Here is a 16,921-nt window from a genome sequence, read left to right as displayed (position 1 = left end):
ACCTTTTCTTTATAATAACTAACATTAAATTACCATTGTTTGTTTGAAAAAAAAAAGATGATCTTTCCCTGGGCAGGGAGTTGGATTCTAAGGACCCTTTCAATGCTGAAATTCAAGAAGTCAGAAGTCAGAAAATATCTTTATTCTATTATTTCCCACCAGGTACTTTTTCCTGGCTCTCCAAGGGACATACGGGAAGTCTCCGATCTTAAAAGCTCAGAAAATTGACAAACTCCCCATGGACAAAAGAGAGCTGGAAATCCAGAGTTGGAGAAGCCGGCAGAGGCCTGCCACTGTCCCTGGAGAGGCCCAGCCCACCCACCGTCCAGGGCCACCTGCCCCAGAACAGAGCTTCAGAGCCAGCACCCCAAAGAGCTCGAGCCCTGTGGAGTGCAAGTCCAAGGAGGACTGGGTGCTGCCCGGAGAGAGATGCAGTGGGGACCACATAAGGGATGACCCGTTCTCACGGGACTCCTGGGCTCAATTCTCATCTGGGGAGCACCTTCTCCTGGAGCCTAGTAGGATGACGGCGTCCGGAGCCTACTCAAGTGGACAGACGAACTCAAACCGGCCCTTCAGCCAGGGCAGCCATCGCCGATCCCAGAGTTCACTGACAATATGAGGGGCCTGCAGAGATCTGCACAAACTCAGAGGAGGCCGCTAATCACTGGCTTAATTAACCACGACTCTTCCTCTTCGTGAAGGGACGAATGTGGCCGTCTTATCCTCTTCTCCCCACCAGGCTTGACTTCCTTAGAGGAAGTGCTGGCCCCAAGGGGTCTGACAAAAAAGGACTGGAAACCAGTCGACCTCTAGTTTTCTCCTGCTGCCAGGCAGCACTTCTTGCAAAAGGTTTTTTATAAGGAGGCTATATTTCTATTGCATTGAGGTTTTTTTTCATTGTTTAACCCAGAGACATTCTTTGACCCTCTCGATAAGTACAGCCTACAACCCAGTGCAACTGGGCCATCAGTTTCCCAGATGCCAAGAAGTGTAGCAAGCCAGCCAATATCTCAAGATCTGGAAGTTTCTGGGCTTGTCAAACCATCACGTCACCCCTCGGTGTCAAGAGTTCAAGTTTCAGAAGAGTCTCATACACACAAGTGCCTCATCTCAAGTGTACTGCAGGGATGGTCATGTCGGGGTTAACACCCCTTCCCTTCTCAGAGTTGGGTCTGCTCTAAACCAAAGAAAATCACATCTGAAGATTAAAATCAGATTTGAACTCAGAGCCACAGACACTTCTGAGGGTCATAAGGCCCCAGCTAGTGTAAGAGGCAGAAAGAACATAAGCATGTGAAAGCGAACGGACATAAGCCCGTGAAGCAGAAACTCCACGCTTCAGCTAATACGCTGCGTGTCCCACAGTCTGGGGAATCTACCAAGAGGGCGTGGGCAGCACTCTTCTTTTAAAGATATTTACTTTATTTATTTTTAAATAAAAGTACAAATATGCCCCACTGTTCAAAAGTTTGCCTTAAGCCATTTCACTTTTACAAAAGACCTACATTGGTACCTGTTGTTGCTAACCGAAAGAAATCCAAAGAGTTGAATTTCTTTCTGCTTTTACCCCCAAAAAAAGGTGAAAAGTGAAAATAGCGCTCAGCGTTTATTTTGCAGCCAGCGGTTATAGAGCACTGAGCACTGAGTGGCACCACCCAACTCCTTCCCCAGGAACTGCACTCAGCATCTCAGAATCAAACCTCCATAGCTTTGAACTGTGTCTAAGCAGCTGTGCTTTACCTGGATTTATCCAGATATTTTGTGCATCCATTAGCAAGATGTGTCCTAAGGTAATTGCTTCTTTGTTTACGCCATTTCAGCTTACGAAAATTTTCATACTAACGCTCTACTTTCAGATAGCAGGGGAAACATGTACCCATTCCTCATTCAACTCTCAGAAAAGGAAAACTCTTAAGATCAGACCTTTACACAGCTGCACCCAGAATAGACGACCCGCATGACAGAGCAACTCTGAGCCCAAACAACAACATCTGAAAGAGTAGGACCAGTGTCAAACCCCATTGATTAAGCTTATCCCAGAATATCACAGGCTTCAGCTGAATTAGGGAGAGCCAGAGGAAGTCTCACTTCACAGGGAAAAGAAGGATTACATAGACTTCTTATCCCTAGAGGTCGTAAATGCCAAAAATGCAAAAGAGCTCAAAACAGTGTTGGAATAAAAGAATGGATGATAGGATTCTAATACACTGTCAAGAGAAGTGAGGTCTACCATGGGCAAGGATAGCCTGTTCCTAGTCTTTTAAGGTGAGCCAGGGAGGACTACTGAAACCTCCCGCCTTAAGGTGGTGCCTATAGATGTCAGGCAAGAAGTACAAGGGTGGGAACAAGTGTGGCAAGTTACAGCCACCCCGTGAATTGACTTATCACTTGAGCAACTTCTCAGCAGAAGTGCCCAAAAAGAGCTCAACAATCAAGCTGGCACATGGCAGACTGAGCTGGTCCTCTGACCATCCTGCTGGCAAACCTTAACTGGAAGGGCCATTTGGGACATCATCCTAGAGTCAATATACTGGATCTCTTTCACTGACTTTGCCACATAATGATGCCAGCACTGACCAGCTGGTGGGTCTTCAGGGGAATCCTTCATGAGGATTGCTAGAGGAGGAGCAGATAAACACATCAGGCAAAGCAGTAATGACATAAATTGTCCCAAATGAGGGGACTGAGCCAAAGCTTGGATCTCAGGGTCCTTCCTTTCCCCCGTATGATTCCTGCTCACTCCTGAAAGCCAGATGAGACAGGTAGGATGTTTCAGAAAAGAACAGAGTCGTGGGAAGAACACTGGCCTCAGGAGATGGGGGTGGGAGTCTTTTCTCTGCCCCGTATTCTCTAGGAGCTAGGAGCACTGACCTAGCATGCTTCACCTGTAAACTAGGTTAGAACTGCCCTACCTCCCAGGCTTGGCATAAAGATCAAGTCCAAATTACACGGGGTTGTTAAAACCCTTTGAAAGCCGTAACACCCTTGATAATAACACAGGGATTTTTATTCCAGAGCTAAGAGGAAGCGAGGTCATGGGAAGTTGAGAAAATATCGGACCCCTGTACCTAAATGCCAAAGCACACCCAACATTCTCCTGCTGCTCTCTTTCTTGCATGACCAACTATCCCAGTTTGCCTGGGCTTTTCCCAGTTTTAGCACTGAAAGCCCCACATCCTGGGAAACTCCTTAGTCCTGGGCCAACCAGGCCAACTGGTCACCTACTCTTGCCCTTTTTTGTTAAAGCAAACCAACAGTGACCGTCCAAGTACCATCTTAGGGGAAAGGGTTATAACAACTATTTCTCTGCAATGTATTGCTAATGACTGTACTTAATACATTTTTATACGTTCATGACGTTTTACAGATTGACTGGAAATGTACTGTCCTTTATTAGAAGGAAAAAATAAACATGGTTTTCCATTGTTGCCTGCAGTCTGAGTACTACTGTCCATCCATCCTTCTTTACATTCACTCATTTATTCATCTATTCATCCACCCGTCCGTCCATTTATCTATCCAATAAACTTCTGTTAAGCCCCTACTAGATGCCTGACAATGTGCTTGGGGCTGTGAGGGACTCGATCTCTTTCTAAAGAAGCCCATAGCCTTGTTGGACATAGGATATCAGGAACATCATTGATCCAACAAAGAGTGTGACAAAAACCTAAACGGCTGTAAGAATGAGAAGCAGCGCACATAGTCTCCTCTCTCTGAAACTGCAACCTGGATACTCCCCTCTTCCTGGAAACCAGACACCAACCTCAAACTCATATTGATTAGATGCGTCTTTTCATCCACTCATTCAGCAAATACCAAGTGAGTGCCTGCTGTGCACAGCACCGTGGAGGGTGCCCTCAAGGGACTTGAAATCTAGAAGAGGAGACAGACAATATTCAAGGAAATCAATATATGTGATGATCAGACACAGTGAAAGGGAGCAAAAATGGAGAGGAAGGGAGGAGGGAGATTCAGAGAAGACCTCTCCAAGGAGGAGACGTTTCAGCTGAGACCCCAACCATAAAACAAGACAGCAGGGAAGGACCATTCCAAACGGAGAGAATTAAGTATGAAGGCCCTGAAAAAGGAAGAGTTTGGTATATTTAAAAGAAGAAGAAGAAGGAGGAGAAGGAGGAAGGAGGAAGAAAGAAGGAACAAGGAAGAAAGAAGAATAAGAAGAAAGGTCAGTGGGACTAGAATGCAATAAGCAAGACGAAGTGCCCCATGATGACGTTAGTAGTAACGACTGTATTTGCTTCATGAGTGCTAGGCGCTGATCTAAGTCCCCATTATTACGTAAACCTCAACGCAACCCTTCAAGGTAGGTACAGCAGTCCCCCTTATTCTAGGAGATTATGCGCCAAGACCCCCAGTAAATACCTGAAACCACAGATAGTACCAAACCCTACATACACTATGTTTTTTCCTATACATACATACCTATGATAAAATTTATAAATTAGGCACAGTAAGAGAATATCCAAATTGCTGGCATCACTACTGTTGTGTTTGGGGGCCATTATTAAGTGAAGTAAGGGTGACTTGGACAGAAGACAAGACCCTCTGTCACTTGGTCCCTACCTGCCCCAGGACTGCAATACCAGGACCATCGATCTGATAACTGAGACTAGAGCGCTACTAAGTGAGTAATGGGGGTCGCATATACTGCTCGGATACGCTGGAGAAAGGCATGATTCATGTCCCAGGTGGGAAGGCACAAGATTTCATCAAACTACTCACAAAATCATGCAATTTAAAACTTACAAATTCTTTCTAGAATTTTCCATTTGGTATTTTTGGGCCATGGTTGACCACAGGTAACTGAAACTGTAGAAAGCAAAATCATGGATAAGGAGAGGCTACTGTACTATTATTCTCCCCTATTTCAGTCAGCTTCAGCAACATAACAAACCACCCCCAAAATAATTCATGTACTCACAATGCTGTGAGTGGGCAATTTGGGCTGGATGGCTGGGATCTCCTTCCACGTGGCCTCACATCCTCAATGACATCAGCCGGGCTTGTCACATGGCAGCAATGTCCTGAAAGAACAGAAGTTGCAAAGCCTCTTGACACCTAGGCTCAGAACTCACACATTATTGCCACCACATTCCTATGGAAGCAAGTCACAAGGCCAGCTCAGTTTCAGGGGGGTGGGAAAGTATACTCCACCTTTAGTGGGGGAAGTTGCAAAGAAATTTGAGATCCTATGTAATCTACCCCATCCCATTCACAGAGGGAGAAACTGAGGCAGAGAAATGTTCCATAAACATGGCACAGTAACACAATTAACAACTGGGGAGACGCCATTCCAATCCCAGGAGTCTGAAACCAGAGCCCATACTCTTAGCCACAGAGCTCCACAACTGTGAGATGGCACTGGAGGGGCAGGTAGGGACCAAGTGACAGAGGGTCTTGTCTTCTGGACATTCTCTTGAGAGACAAAGTAATGCGGTGCTTAGCAAACCTGGACTCCATCCCCCCTCTGTCACAGACCGGCAATGTGACCCGGGGAGAGACCACACCATGTTCAGCTGGGTTGTTCACCCAGACAGAAGCTTCAGTAAGTAAGATACCAGCACCTAAGGGGAATTTGTGCCTGCATGGCCCTAAAATAGCTCCCCTGAGCTGATCACCCAGCCAGAACTCTCCATTCTGCACAGAGAGCCCCCAGAAGAAATCAATCACATAGGAGTGAATTCTTCCAGGTAACCAGTCAACAGGTCCCCAAGGCATCTGGGACCCGGGAAGGGTTCCATGGATGAAGGAAGTGGGACTGTCATCAGGGGCAGGCCCCCGAGCAGGCAGGCCTTGTGAGGGCACTAGGAGAAGACAGCGCCCAGCCCGGACTTCAGGCCGCCAGCAGCGAGGATTCGGGCATTTTCAGATGGGAGCCAGATTGGGAGCCTTTTTGTTCCAAGGTGTGCTGCTGCCACCTAGCATCTAGCATCGGCGGAGGAGCTGCCACACCTGAAGATTCCTCCTGCAGCTGGAGCAGGAATAACAAGGCGCAGGGGAAGCCGAGCCAGGAGTTGGAGGCCAGGTTTCAACTCTGGCCCTGCCCACAGTTTCTGCTGTGACTCTGGACAAAACCCTTCCCCGGGTTTCAACCTCAAACTGAGGTTCACTCAGATTCCCCAAACACTCAGGGTGGGAACTGGCCTGGTTCTAACATTCTGTGATTCTAAAAGCTATTTTGGGGAGGCTGGTTACAGTAGGGGAAGGACCTCTGGTAAATCAATGTACTGTTGGCGCAGCTGTTTGATTCTTGCGCGTGCGCATGCGCACACCACACACACAGAAAGATCCCGTAAGGGAGGGAGCCAGTGGTCTTGTTCTCTGATGTGTTCCCAGTGCCCTGCACATGTCAGAGCTCAGCAATATGGTGACTCTTGCTGTTGAAGAAAATCATAGATGGGGGCTGGTTTCAGAGAGAGTAGAGAAGGCAGGAGGGCAGCAACCCTATTTGGGAAGATAATGCACCCGGGGAGGCGCCACGTTGCCTTTCTGAGATCAGTAGGTATTAAGGAATTGCAAACACCTCAGGAGCGGGCAGGGCAGCCGGCATTTCCAGCTGTCAGGACGGAGCTGCAGCCAGGACGCTTCTCCCTCGCACACTGTCAGCTCGCTCCAGGTGCGAAGGGGTGGACGAATAGGAAATTCACTCTCCTATAATCTCTGTCAATACCTCCACACCCCTCCGTAAATGTAGCTGCTTGCTGTGTAAATAAAACACCAAGACCAGCTCCAGTACCATGCACATCACCGCCCCTAAGCCCCTCCTCTGACCCCAAATTTAAACAGCCACCGTCTCTCCCCTGACTCCGAGGCTATAGGGGGAGCCAGCCCCTCGCAGAGCAGGGCTGGAGGAAGGTAAGCTCAGGCACAACAAAGCCCCAGACCACCTGGGAGGCACAGTATCCTCAGAGCCTGTTCTCAGACCCCAGTGCAGCAAAGGGAGGCTGCCTGACAGACACTTGACTGAACTTAGAGAGAAGTGTTCTTTCTTCCGTGTCTTGAGCCCTTCCTACCCCAGCTCACCCATGTTCCCACAGGTTGACGTGGGAGATATTCCTTAAGAGGCTGATGACAAAACTGAGGTGAGAGATAAGTGGCTGTGAGCACAGTCACGCAGTAATTTGGAGCTAGAGCAGAGACTGGAATTGGGGTCTCCTGACACCCCCCCAAGGAGGACTCTTCAACCCTCTCATCAGCTAGAGATGAACTAGCAGTCCCTTCCAGCTCTGCTTGGACGTTTAAAAATGAGAAGATTAACCCAAAAGGGTAAAATTTTAAAATATCAGGCCACACGGCAGGTGAGCCAGCATAGATCTGTTTGACTATGAAATTCATATCGCCCTGTTTGCAAAAGGGCAGCCTGGGGGGTGAAGGATGGGGCTGTACCAGTAAGAAGTCACCTCTCGGGGACTTTCCTGCTGCTGCAGTGGTTAAGAATCCACCTACCAATGCAGGGGACACAGGTTCGAGCCCTGGTCCGGGAAGATCCCACATGCCGCGGAGCAACTAAGCCCGTGCGCCACAGCTACTGAGCCTGTGCTCTAGAACCCGCGTGCCACAACTACTGAGCCCGCACATGCGCCACAACTACTGAAGCCCGCGTGCCTAGAGCCCGTGCTCCACAACAAGAGAAGCCACCGCAATGAGAAGCCCATGCACCACAACGAAGTATAGACCCCACTCGCCATAAGAGAAAGCCCACATGCAGCAATGAAGACCCAACGCAGCCAAAAATTAATTAATTAATTAATTAATTTTTTTAAAAAAGTCACCTTAGAGTTCTCTGGTCGGCAGAAGCAGAACAGAATTCTGAAGCTCCCCTAGCTGCTTCTTCTGAACCTCCAATCTTGCCTTTAAGACAACCCACCATTCCCCCGCCACACACACACACACACACACACACACACATAAACGAAAAAGCAGCATTTGTCCCTTTTACTGGATGCAAAAGACAAAAGTGTGAAGAGCAGCACACATTTGCTTTCTCCACTTGTAACAGACTAGTATGTTGGACAGTGAGAGTTCTCTTTCAAGAAGGGAGTACAGAAGCCCTGAGAGCTTAACGATTGCTAGGCTTCTAGCCAAGTCCTCCTCTTTTTAAGGAGCAAGGAACCAGAAAAGGCCCCAAGAGGGGATGTGAACTTGCTGGAGGTTGAGGGTCACCTCTGCTACCCTCAATTGCCCCAGGTGGCCAGAGGAGAGAGATTTAGAAGATCTGTTCCATGTTGAAAATGGAGGGACTTCCGTGGTGGCACAGTGGTGAAGCATCCGCCTGCCAATGCAGGGGACACGGGTTCGAGCCCTGGCCTGGGAAGACCTCACATGCCGCGAAGCAACTAAGTCCGTGAGCCACAACTAATGAGCCTGCATGCCACAACTACTGAAGCCCGCATGCCTAGAGCCCGTGCTCCACAACAAGAGAAGCCACCACAATGATAAGCCCACGCACCGCAGGGAAGAGTAGCCCCCGCTCACCGCAACTAGAGAAAGCCCGCACACAGCAATGAAGACCCAACGCAGCCAAAAGTAAATAAATAAATTTTAAAATATATATTTAAAAAAAAAAAGAAAATGGAATCTCTGAGGTACCCTCAATAGGTGCTTTTACCAAATGGGCCCATGGGTACCCTTCCAAGCAGGACCTCATGTCACCCTCTTGGCCTCACCATCGGCCCAGGATAAACCAGAGGATGTCATTCAAACCACGGGCTTAATGATCATCATGATCTAATGTGAGATCCCATCTTGGTAATTCATCTATTTTAAGAGGTCTTGGGGTCCTTCATCCCGAAGATAAAGCAGGCAGGGTGTCAGGACAGAGCGAGGATATCGACATCTTTGGCCAAAAGACCCTTTCTTTAGAAGACCCTTGCTTCACCCCTTGGACATGACTGCCTACACATCAGGCAGCTCTTGTACAAATAGGAAATATCAATATACACCCTTTCTTCTGTTCCCTGAAAATGATAATGTATTTTTCACTTGGCTTCCTTGTCCCATTTTATAGATGGGTAAACTGAGGCTTGATACCTTTCCCAAAAGTCAACAGGCAATTATGTGGCTAAGAGCCAAGATTCAACATCGAGGAGCCCAACTCCAGGGCCCAAAATATTAACCTCTAGGTTACACTCCTTCCACAATGCAGTGAAAAGAGACCTGACTGAATTAAGAGTCAGGAGATCTGATTCCCAAATCTGCAAATTTCTTACTGTGGGACTTCTTCCTCTCTCACTCTTCTCTATATGTAAAATGAAGAGGTTGGCCTGGAGACGACTAAGGCCACCACATTTTTCTGAATTCATGATTCTCCTCTGTAAGAACACATACTCAGTTGACTCCTAAATGCCCTTGAAGCTTCCACTCAAGCTATCAATAAGAAATCTTTTTTCAGTAGATGTGCTTGAAACCAGACTAATCAGCTTTTCAAAAGGATAATTAAAGCCACTACTAAGTCAACTGAAAACCTGCTGACTGGCTAAGCACTAGCAAACCACAAACATAGTTGGAAGGTGGGGGGTGGGCAGGGAGAGTAAGCAGGTGGCAGGGAAGGAATGTGAAGGATATTAAGATAACTCCCGGGCTTCCCTGGTGGCGCAGTGGTTGAGAGTCTGCCTGCCAATGCAGTGGACACGGGTTTGAGCCCTGGTCCGGGAAGATCCCACATGCCGCGGAGCAACTAAGCCTGTGAGCCACAACTACGTAGCCCACGGGCCACAACTACTGAGCCCACGGGCCACAACTACTGAAGCCTGCACGCCTAGAGCCCATGCTCCACAATGAGAAGCCACCATAATGAGAAGCCCACGCACCACAATGAAGAGAAGCCCCCGCTCGCAGCAACCAGAGAAAGCCCACGCACAGCAGTGAAGACCCAACGCAGCCAAAAATAAATAAATAAATAAATAAATTTATTTTAAAAAATAAAAATAAAAATAACTCCCAAAGGAGATAAGCAAGAGCTGTGTGTTCTATTTATGACCCAACTCCTGAACCAGGTGTTCAATGAGCCCCCATCGCCTGACCCTGACCTACCTTGCCGAGCTCAGAGCCTGCAATTGAGGGAATCAGGCTGCTTGTCATCCTAAACACATTTTACACTTTCTAACCTCTGTTCCTTTGGATGGGCCACTTCCTCTGCCTAGAACGCCTGATCAAAGCCCAAATCTCAAATTCAGACCTCTAACGACCACTTCTTCCATAAAGCTTTCCCTAGTCACTGAACTCTCAAACCTCTCTGCACACCACTTATGGAACTCAATACAGACTCGTGTCTTTTTTTTTTTAATCACTCCTGATAGAATGTCAGAGCCTGAAATCACAGGTCATTCCAGGGCTAGAACCAAGCCTTGGCCAATGATAGTAGCAGACTGGCTGATAAGAATGTTCTTTCATCTAGTCCTGACTACAAATCTAGGAGACAGAGGTGGGGAGAGACATTTCCTCTGCCTCTCTCATACCATGAGGTCTCTGTCTCAGCCTCCCGCTCTTCTCTTCCCTATAGGCAAAGACCAGAGAATGATCCAATGGTCAGAGTGCCAGGAAAATCAGTGATTCTTGACGGCCTATATCTTAAAAGAGTTCCAGACACATCTGAGCTCTCCTGTGTCTCTCTTTCCTCCTTCCATGAGGTCAGCCAGCACACTAAGCTGAGACTCGTCTCATGGAGAAAGCCAACCTCTCTTTCGTTCCCTTTTCTTTCTCCTACTTTGGTTCACTGGGCTCAGTTATAAGTAAATTATTTTTGTTCCCATTCTGCTAATGTTGCTTGTGGTACTAGTCTGGGAAGAACGGAGTAAGGGGAATTGGGAAGTGGAGGCCCACAGAGGGGAGAAATGATTGTCCATGTGGGATGCAGACATTCCTGAGTTCTAAGTCCATGATGCCAAAAATAACATCAAACTTAATTCATATTTTTAATCCCCATTTAACAGGTAAAAGCAAACTGAGACTCGGAAAAGTTAAACAGTTTATCCAAAGATGCTCTGTTAACAAGAGACAAAACTAGTGTCCCAAACCCCAGTGGGATTCCCAGCCCACTGTAATTAACAACCAGGGCAGCCTGGTCTTACGGAAGCGTCAGGGCATGTGATTTGCCAGAATAGTCCTGTCTCATCAACTCCCTCAGGCTGTACTTCCAGCTACTTAAACTTTCCAGCCTCCTCCCCTTTCAGCTCCTCCAAAGGCGCCCCCTCCAAACACTGACACAGAGCCTGGGAGGACTGGCACCCCGGACACCACGTTGACATTGGCCCAGCTCTAATTACAGCTCCAACAGCCTGCACCAAACCTGTAGACAAACCACACCTGAGGCACATCAATTTCTGCCCCAGCTGGCTCCCACCATGGGCATGTTCGCACTGTTGTGCTCAAAGGCGCCCTGCCTGAACCCCTGATGTGGGAGGAATGCACCCAGCCCCTTTCCACTTCTTATTCTTAATTAGAAGTTCCGTTAAAACCACTACAGCAATGAGGCACACCCCAGGCAGCAAACTGCAGAACAATTAGCACGCCCCTCAGGTGGCTAAACTGGCCTGGCCCTGGTCCGGGCGACAGAATTGCACCGAAACATACAGCCTACCAGGAGGCTCCCATTTTAAGTGGAAAGAAACAATTAGTCACACAATCTATTGGGCAGTTAGAGCTGTAGGAAATGCTTCAGTATACATAATTTAGAAGTTTGCCAGGGGGTGAGATATATGCAAATTATCTCTTACCTAAGGCTCACTATGTTTGTAAGCAAACTTCTATCCCTGCCCACCCTACAGCCCGATGCTGTTAATGGTGTGTGTGTGTGTGTGTGTGTGTGTGTGTAGACGCCAGCTGCATAAAGGGACCGGTTATAATTATGTGCCTGGTTCACTGTGGACCCGAACAGCCCACTCCTGGAATGTGGTAAATAATCAGTGGGGCAAAGAGGTTATGGAGCCCCCATCTACCTCGCTGCCACTTTTGGAATCCCCAAGCCACTAATTAAAACCTGCCCCTAAGATAGCTCATGGCCACGTCACCCTGGTGATTCTGAGGAATGAATAAAACGAGCAAATGGGAAGACCAGAAAGACCTCTCTGAACACCAGGAGAGTTGCAGAAAACCACCGGAGGATCCCTGGCCTCTTTGTGAAGCCACACTTGGATTTCACAGGCAGAAGCATCTCATCTGCATTCATCATTCCTCTCCCGTTCTTGTGGCTGAACCATTGCGCCTTCCGCGGGCCGGCACTGCCACTATAATTAATATTCGACTGGCATTTCCACTGCGTACTCAAAGCCTGTTCTTTCAGCCTTTTCAAATCCAATTCAGACCAAAGTCATCTTTGCCCTTGCAGTTTGGTTCGGGCGGCAGGGATCGTTAGGATTGCAGCTTACGGTTTATTAGCATTTATTGAACAGCCAAGGAGCCCTGCACGATACCAGTTGTCACTAGGTCTCTGACTCCCAAACTAAAATTAACAAGCCAGCGGGACACCAATTCTGGGGCAGAAAGGAGGCCGTTTCAGTGAGAATTATTGTTTATGATTTTTTCATACAAAACTATGGATGAGTGGAGCCTTTGAAAAAAGGGGCAGTCAGGCTCATAGGATGCAGCCACTGTTTGATCACTCACTTGAAAGTCTCCACAAACACCCTTCTGGCTTCCTCATTTGTGGATCTAGAGGAAATGGTAAAGTATAAGGAGGCCTTGATTCAAATCCTGAACTAGTCCACTACATGACCTTCTGCAAATTACTTCCCAACTCAGGGACTCAGCCTCTCACATTCAAGATGAGAGTTAAATGGGATCAGTGGTGGTTAATCCATCTCCTTGGGGAGATGTGATCAGGATGGGGTAGGTTCCCTTCCCTACATTACCCAGAACAGCTCTCATTCTACCTGCTTCATGTACCAGGCTTTCCCCCAAGATTGGTTAAAACTCTTCTTTTTGATCTGTAGACTGCAAGTTTGAAGCCACTAGATGATCTCTAAAATCCTTCATAGCTCTGGAACGTATGAAGTAGTAAGAACTGAAATGGTGTAAGGAACCCACTGTGCCAGGACAGAGCAGCTGTATATTTTGAGTGATGAAGGAGACACGAGGGCCAAGGAAGAAGCAGATTAACACGGAATCCCAGCAAAGCAGAGAAAACACCCAGAGATGATACTAATGACTGTAGATAGAAACCCAGAGCACAAGGGAGCTGAGAACTGATTTGAGTGATGTGTAGGCTTTCTTTAATAACTAAGATAGCTCAGCATCATTCTGTGGCAGATTTCCTGGGAAGATGGAAGGCCCCTTTATCCAGGCTGACAGGTCCAGACTGATAAGACTTTCTTCCCCTTCTCTCTTGAATGGATGCATTGCTCACCCATGCAAGCTTTGAAAATAGGGCATATATCAGCTCCTAGGCTGAAAATCTTCTAAAGACAAATTCTGAAACCTAAAAGAAATCTCCATGTGTATTCCAGGATGAAAACAAATGACTCTGGTTAATGAAAGCCTGGCAAACCCACACAACCAGCAACAACAGAAAAAGTTAACTTTTGAAACAGAAAAAGAGAACATCAGCTCAACTTCCAGTTAAATGAGGTGGACTGACATACACATTTACCTCCACTTTCTCCTAAAATCCCACTAGAATATGAGTTAAGGGAGTAGAAAGGTATAAATCCTCAAGAACAAAGAGAAAGGGAGTGAACTAAAGACAAAGAGGAGTAAAAAAAAAAACTTAGGAAAATGGAAAAGAAATAAGGGAAGGGTAACTGGATTACACTTCAGCTGTCTTCTCTCTGCAAAGGACCTGCAGGGTGAGAAACCAACATGAATCCCAGCAGTGCCTACCAACAGACCTCAGAGGTTTGGGAATCAGAAGCACCAGGTAACTCTGAAAATGGGGATCCAGGGAGTAGAGAGCTGAAAACAAGGTGTTTCAAAGCCTGAGCCAGCTCCCCTACCCCAACCAGTGCAGACATGGAACCTCCATTCCCCAAACCAGGTGGGAGGTTGAAATGAAGATTCTGCAGGAGGTCCCATGAGCAGAGCACAGGCTGAGAGCAAGGTCCTCCCTGATCAAAAGGTTAGGCCCTCAGCTCTTAGAATGCGGGCAGCCCCAAAGCCAAGGCCCCTCCCAAACAGGAGATTGGAGAACTCTTTTTTGGTAAGCTAACTAGCCCAAGAGAAGAGATTTTCAGGTACTACCATCAAAAGAGGGCAGGCAGAAGACATGGAAGCAACCTAAGTGTCCATCAACAGGTGAATGGGTAAAGAAGATGTGATATACCTGAAGAAAAAGAACAAAGCAGGAGGCATAACCTTCCCAGACTTCGGACAATACTACAAAGCTACACTAATCAAAATGGCGTGGTATGACAAAAACACACATATGGATCAACGGAACAGAATAGAGAGCCAGAAATAAACCCACACACCTGCAGTCAATTAATCTTCGACAAAGGAGGCAGGAATATACAATGGGGAAAGTCTTCTCAGCAAGTGGTGTTGGGAAAGTTGGACAGCTGCATGTAAATCAATGAAGTTAGAATACATCCTCTCACCATACACAAAAATAAACTCAAAATGGCTTAAAAACTTAAATATAAGACATGACACCAGGACTTCCCTGGTAGTCCAGTGGGTAAGACTCCACACTCCCAATGCAGGGGGCCCGGGTTCGATCCCTGGTCAGGGAACTAGATCCCACATGCATGCCGCAACTAAGAAGTCTGCATGCTGCAACTAGCAGATCCTGCATGCCACAACTAAAGATCCCACATGCCACAACTAAGACCTGGCGCAGCCAAAATAAATTAAAAAAAAAAAAAAAAGACATGACACCATAAAACTCCTAGAAGAGATCATAGGCAAAACATTCCCTGACATAAATCATACCAGTGTTTTCTTAGGTCAGTATCCCAAGGCAATAGAAATAAAAACAAAAATAACAAATGGGAACTAATCAAACTTACAAGATTTTGCACAGCAAAGGAAACCATAAACAAAACAAAATGACAACCTATGAACTGGGAGAAAATATCTGCAAATGATGCAACCAACAAGGGCTTAATTTCCAAAATATACAACAGTTCATACAACTCAATAACAGAAAAACAAACAACCCAATCAAAAAATGGGCAGGAGACCTAAATAGACATTTCTCCAAAGAAGAATACAGATGGACAACAGGCACATGAAAAGATGCTCAACATTGCTAATTATTAGAGAAATGCAAATCAAAACTACAATGAGGTACCACTTCACACCAGTCAGAATGACCATCATTAAGAAGTCTACAAATAACAAATGCTGGAGAGGGTGTGGAGAAAAGGGAACCCTCCTACACTGTTGGTGGGAATGTAAGTTGGTGCAGACACTATGGAAAACATTATGGAGGTTCCTAAGAAAACTAAAAATAGAATTACCATATGATCCAGCAATCCCACTCTTGGGCGTATATCCAGACAACTATAATTTTAAAAGATACATGCACCCCTATCCTCACAGCAGCATTATTCACAATAGTCAAGACATGGAAGGAACCTAAATGTCCATCTACAGATGAAAGGATAAAGAAGATGTGGTACATATTAACTCAACCATTAAAAAGGATGAAATAATGCCATTTGCAGCAACATGGATGGACCCAGAGATCGTCATACTGAGTGAAGTAAGTCAGAGAAAGAGAAATATTGTATGATATCGCTTATATGTGGAATCTAAAAAAAAAAAAAATGATGCAAATGAACTTATTTACAAAACGGAAACAGACTCAAAGACTTAGAGAACGAACTTACGGTTACCGGGGGGAAGGGTCAGCAGAAGGGATAGTTATGGAGTTTGGGATTGACATGTACACACTGCTATATTTAAAATGGATAACCAACAAGGACCTACAGTATAGCACAGGGAACTCTGCTCAATATTATGTAACAACCTAAATGGGAAAAGAATTTGAAAAGGAATAGATACATGTATATGTATAACTGAATCACTTTGCTGTATACCTGAAACTAACACAACATTGTTAATCAACTATACAGTACTCCAGTATTAAATAGAAAGTTAAAAAAAAAAAAAAAAAACTATACATCCTTCAGGGGAAAAAAAAGATGATATATTGGGTTGGCCAAAAAGTTCGTTTGGGTTTTTCTGTAAGATGTTACATATATACACTTCTCAGCCATAAAAGCGAATGAAATAATGCCATTTGCAGCAACATGGATGCAACCAGAGATTATCATACTAAGTGAAGTAAATCATAAAGAGAACGACACATACCATATGATATCACTTATATGTAAAATCTAAAATATGACACAAATGAACAGGTCTACGAAACAGAAACAGACTCAGGGACATAGAGAACACACTTGTGGTTGCCAAAGAGAAGGGGGTTGGGGGGGATGGAGTGGGAGGTTGGGGTTAGCAGACGTGAGCTATTATATACAGAATGGATGGACAACAAGGTCCTACTGTATAGCACAGGGAACTATAGTCAATATCCTATGATAAACCATAATGGAAAAGAACATTAAGAAAAAGAATGTATATATGTACATAACTGAATCACTTTTCTGTACAGCAGAAATTAACACAGCATTGTAGATCAACTATACTTCAACAAAAACAAGTAAAAAGATGTGATATAGATATAACTATATAGACACACACACACACACACACACACACAAAATGGAATACTACTAGCCATAAAAAAGAATGAAATTTTGCCATTTGCAGCAACATGGGTGGACTTGGAGGGCATTATACTAAGTGAAATATGTCAGACAGAGAAAGACAAATACTGTATGATATCACATATATGGAATCTAATAAAACACAACAAACTAGTGAATATAACAAAAAAGAAGCAAACTCACAGATATAGAGAACAAACTAGTGGTTATCAGTAGGGAGAGGGGACAGGGGA

At 45.8% G+C, this 16,921-nt stretch overlaps 1 protein-coding gene across 3 annotated transcripts in view; it reads left to right on the top strand.

Moving 5' to 3' along the window:
- The window catches only part of ATP10B (ATPase phospholipid transporting 10B (putative)), a 217,963-nt gene extending 214,525 nt beyond the window's left edge, over positions 1-3,438 (top strand). For all 3 annotated transcript variants that reach the window (XM_059917629.1, XM_059917630.1, XM_059917631.1), the window contains one exon: positions 163-3,438. In XM_059917629.1, coding sequence (XP_059773612.1) covers positions 163-622 — 460 coding nt within the window. In that variant the 3' untranslated portion in view covers positions 623-3,438. The remainder of the gene's footprint in view (positions 1-162) is intronic.
- Positions 3,439-16,921: the final 13,483 nt, after the last annotated feature.

Source organism: Balaenoptera ricei, chromosome 3, assembly GCF_028023285.1.
Source record: "Balaenoptera ricei isolate mBalRic1 chromosome 3, mBalRic1.hap2, whole genome shotgun sequence".
Taxonomy (NCBI): Eukaryota; Metazoa; Chordata; class Mammalia; order Artiodactyla; family Balaenopteridae; genus Balaenoptera; species Balaenoptera ricei.
This window is presented reverse-complemented; position numbering and strand designations above follow the sequence as displayed.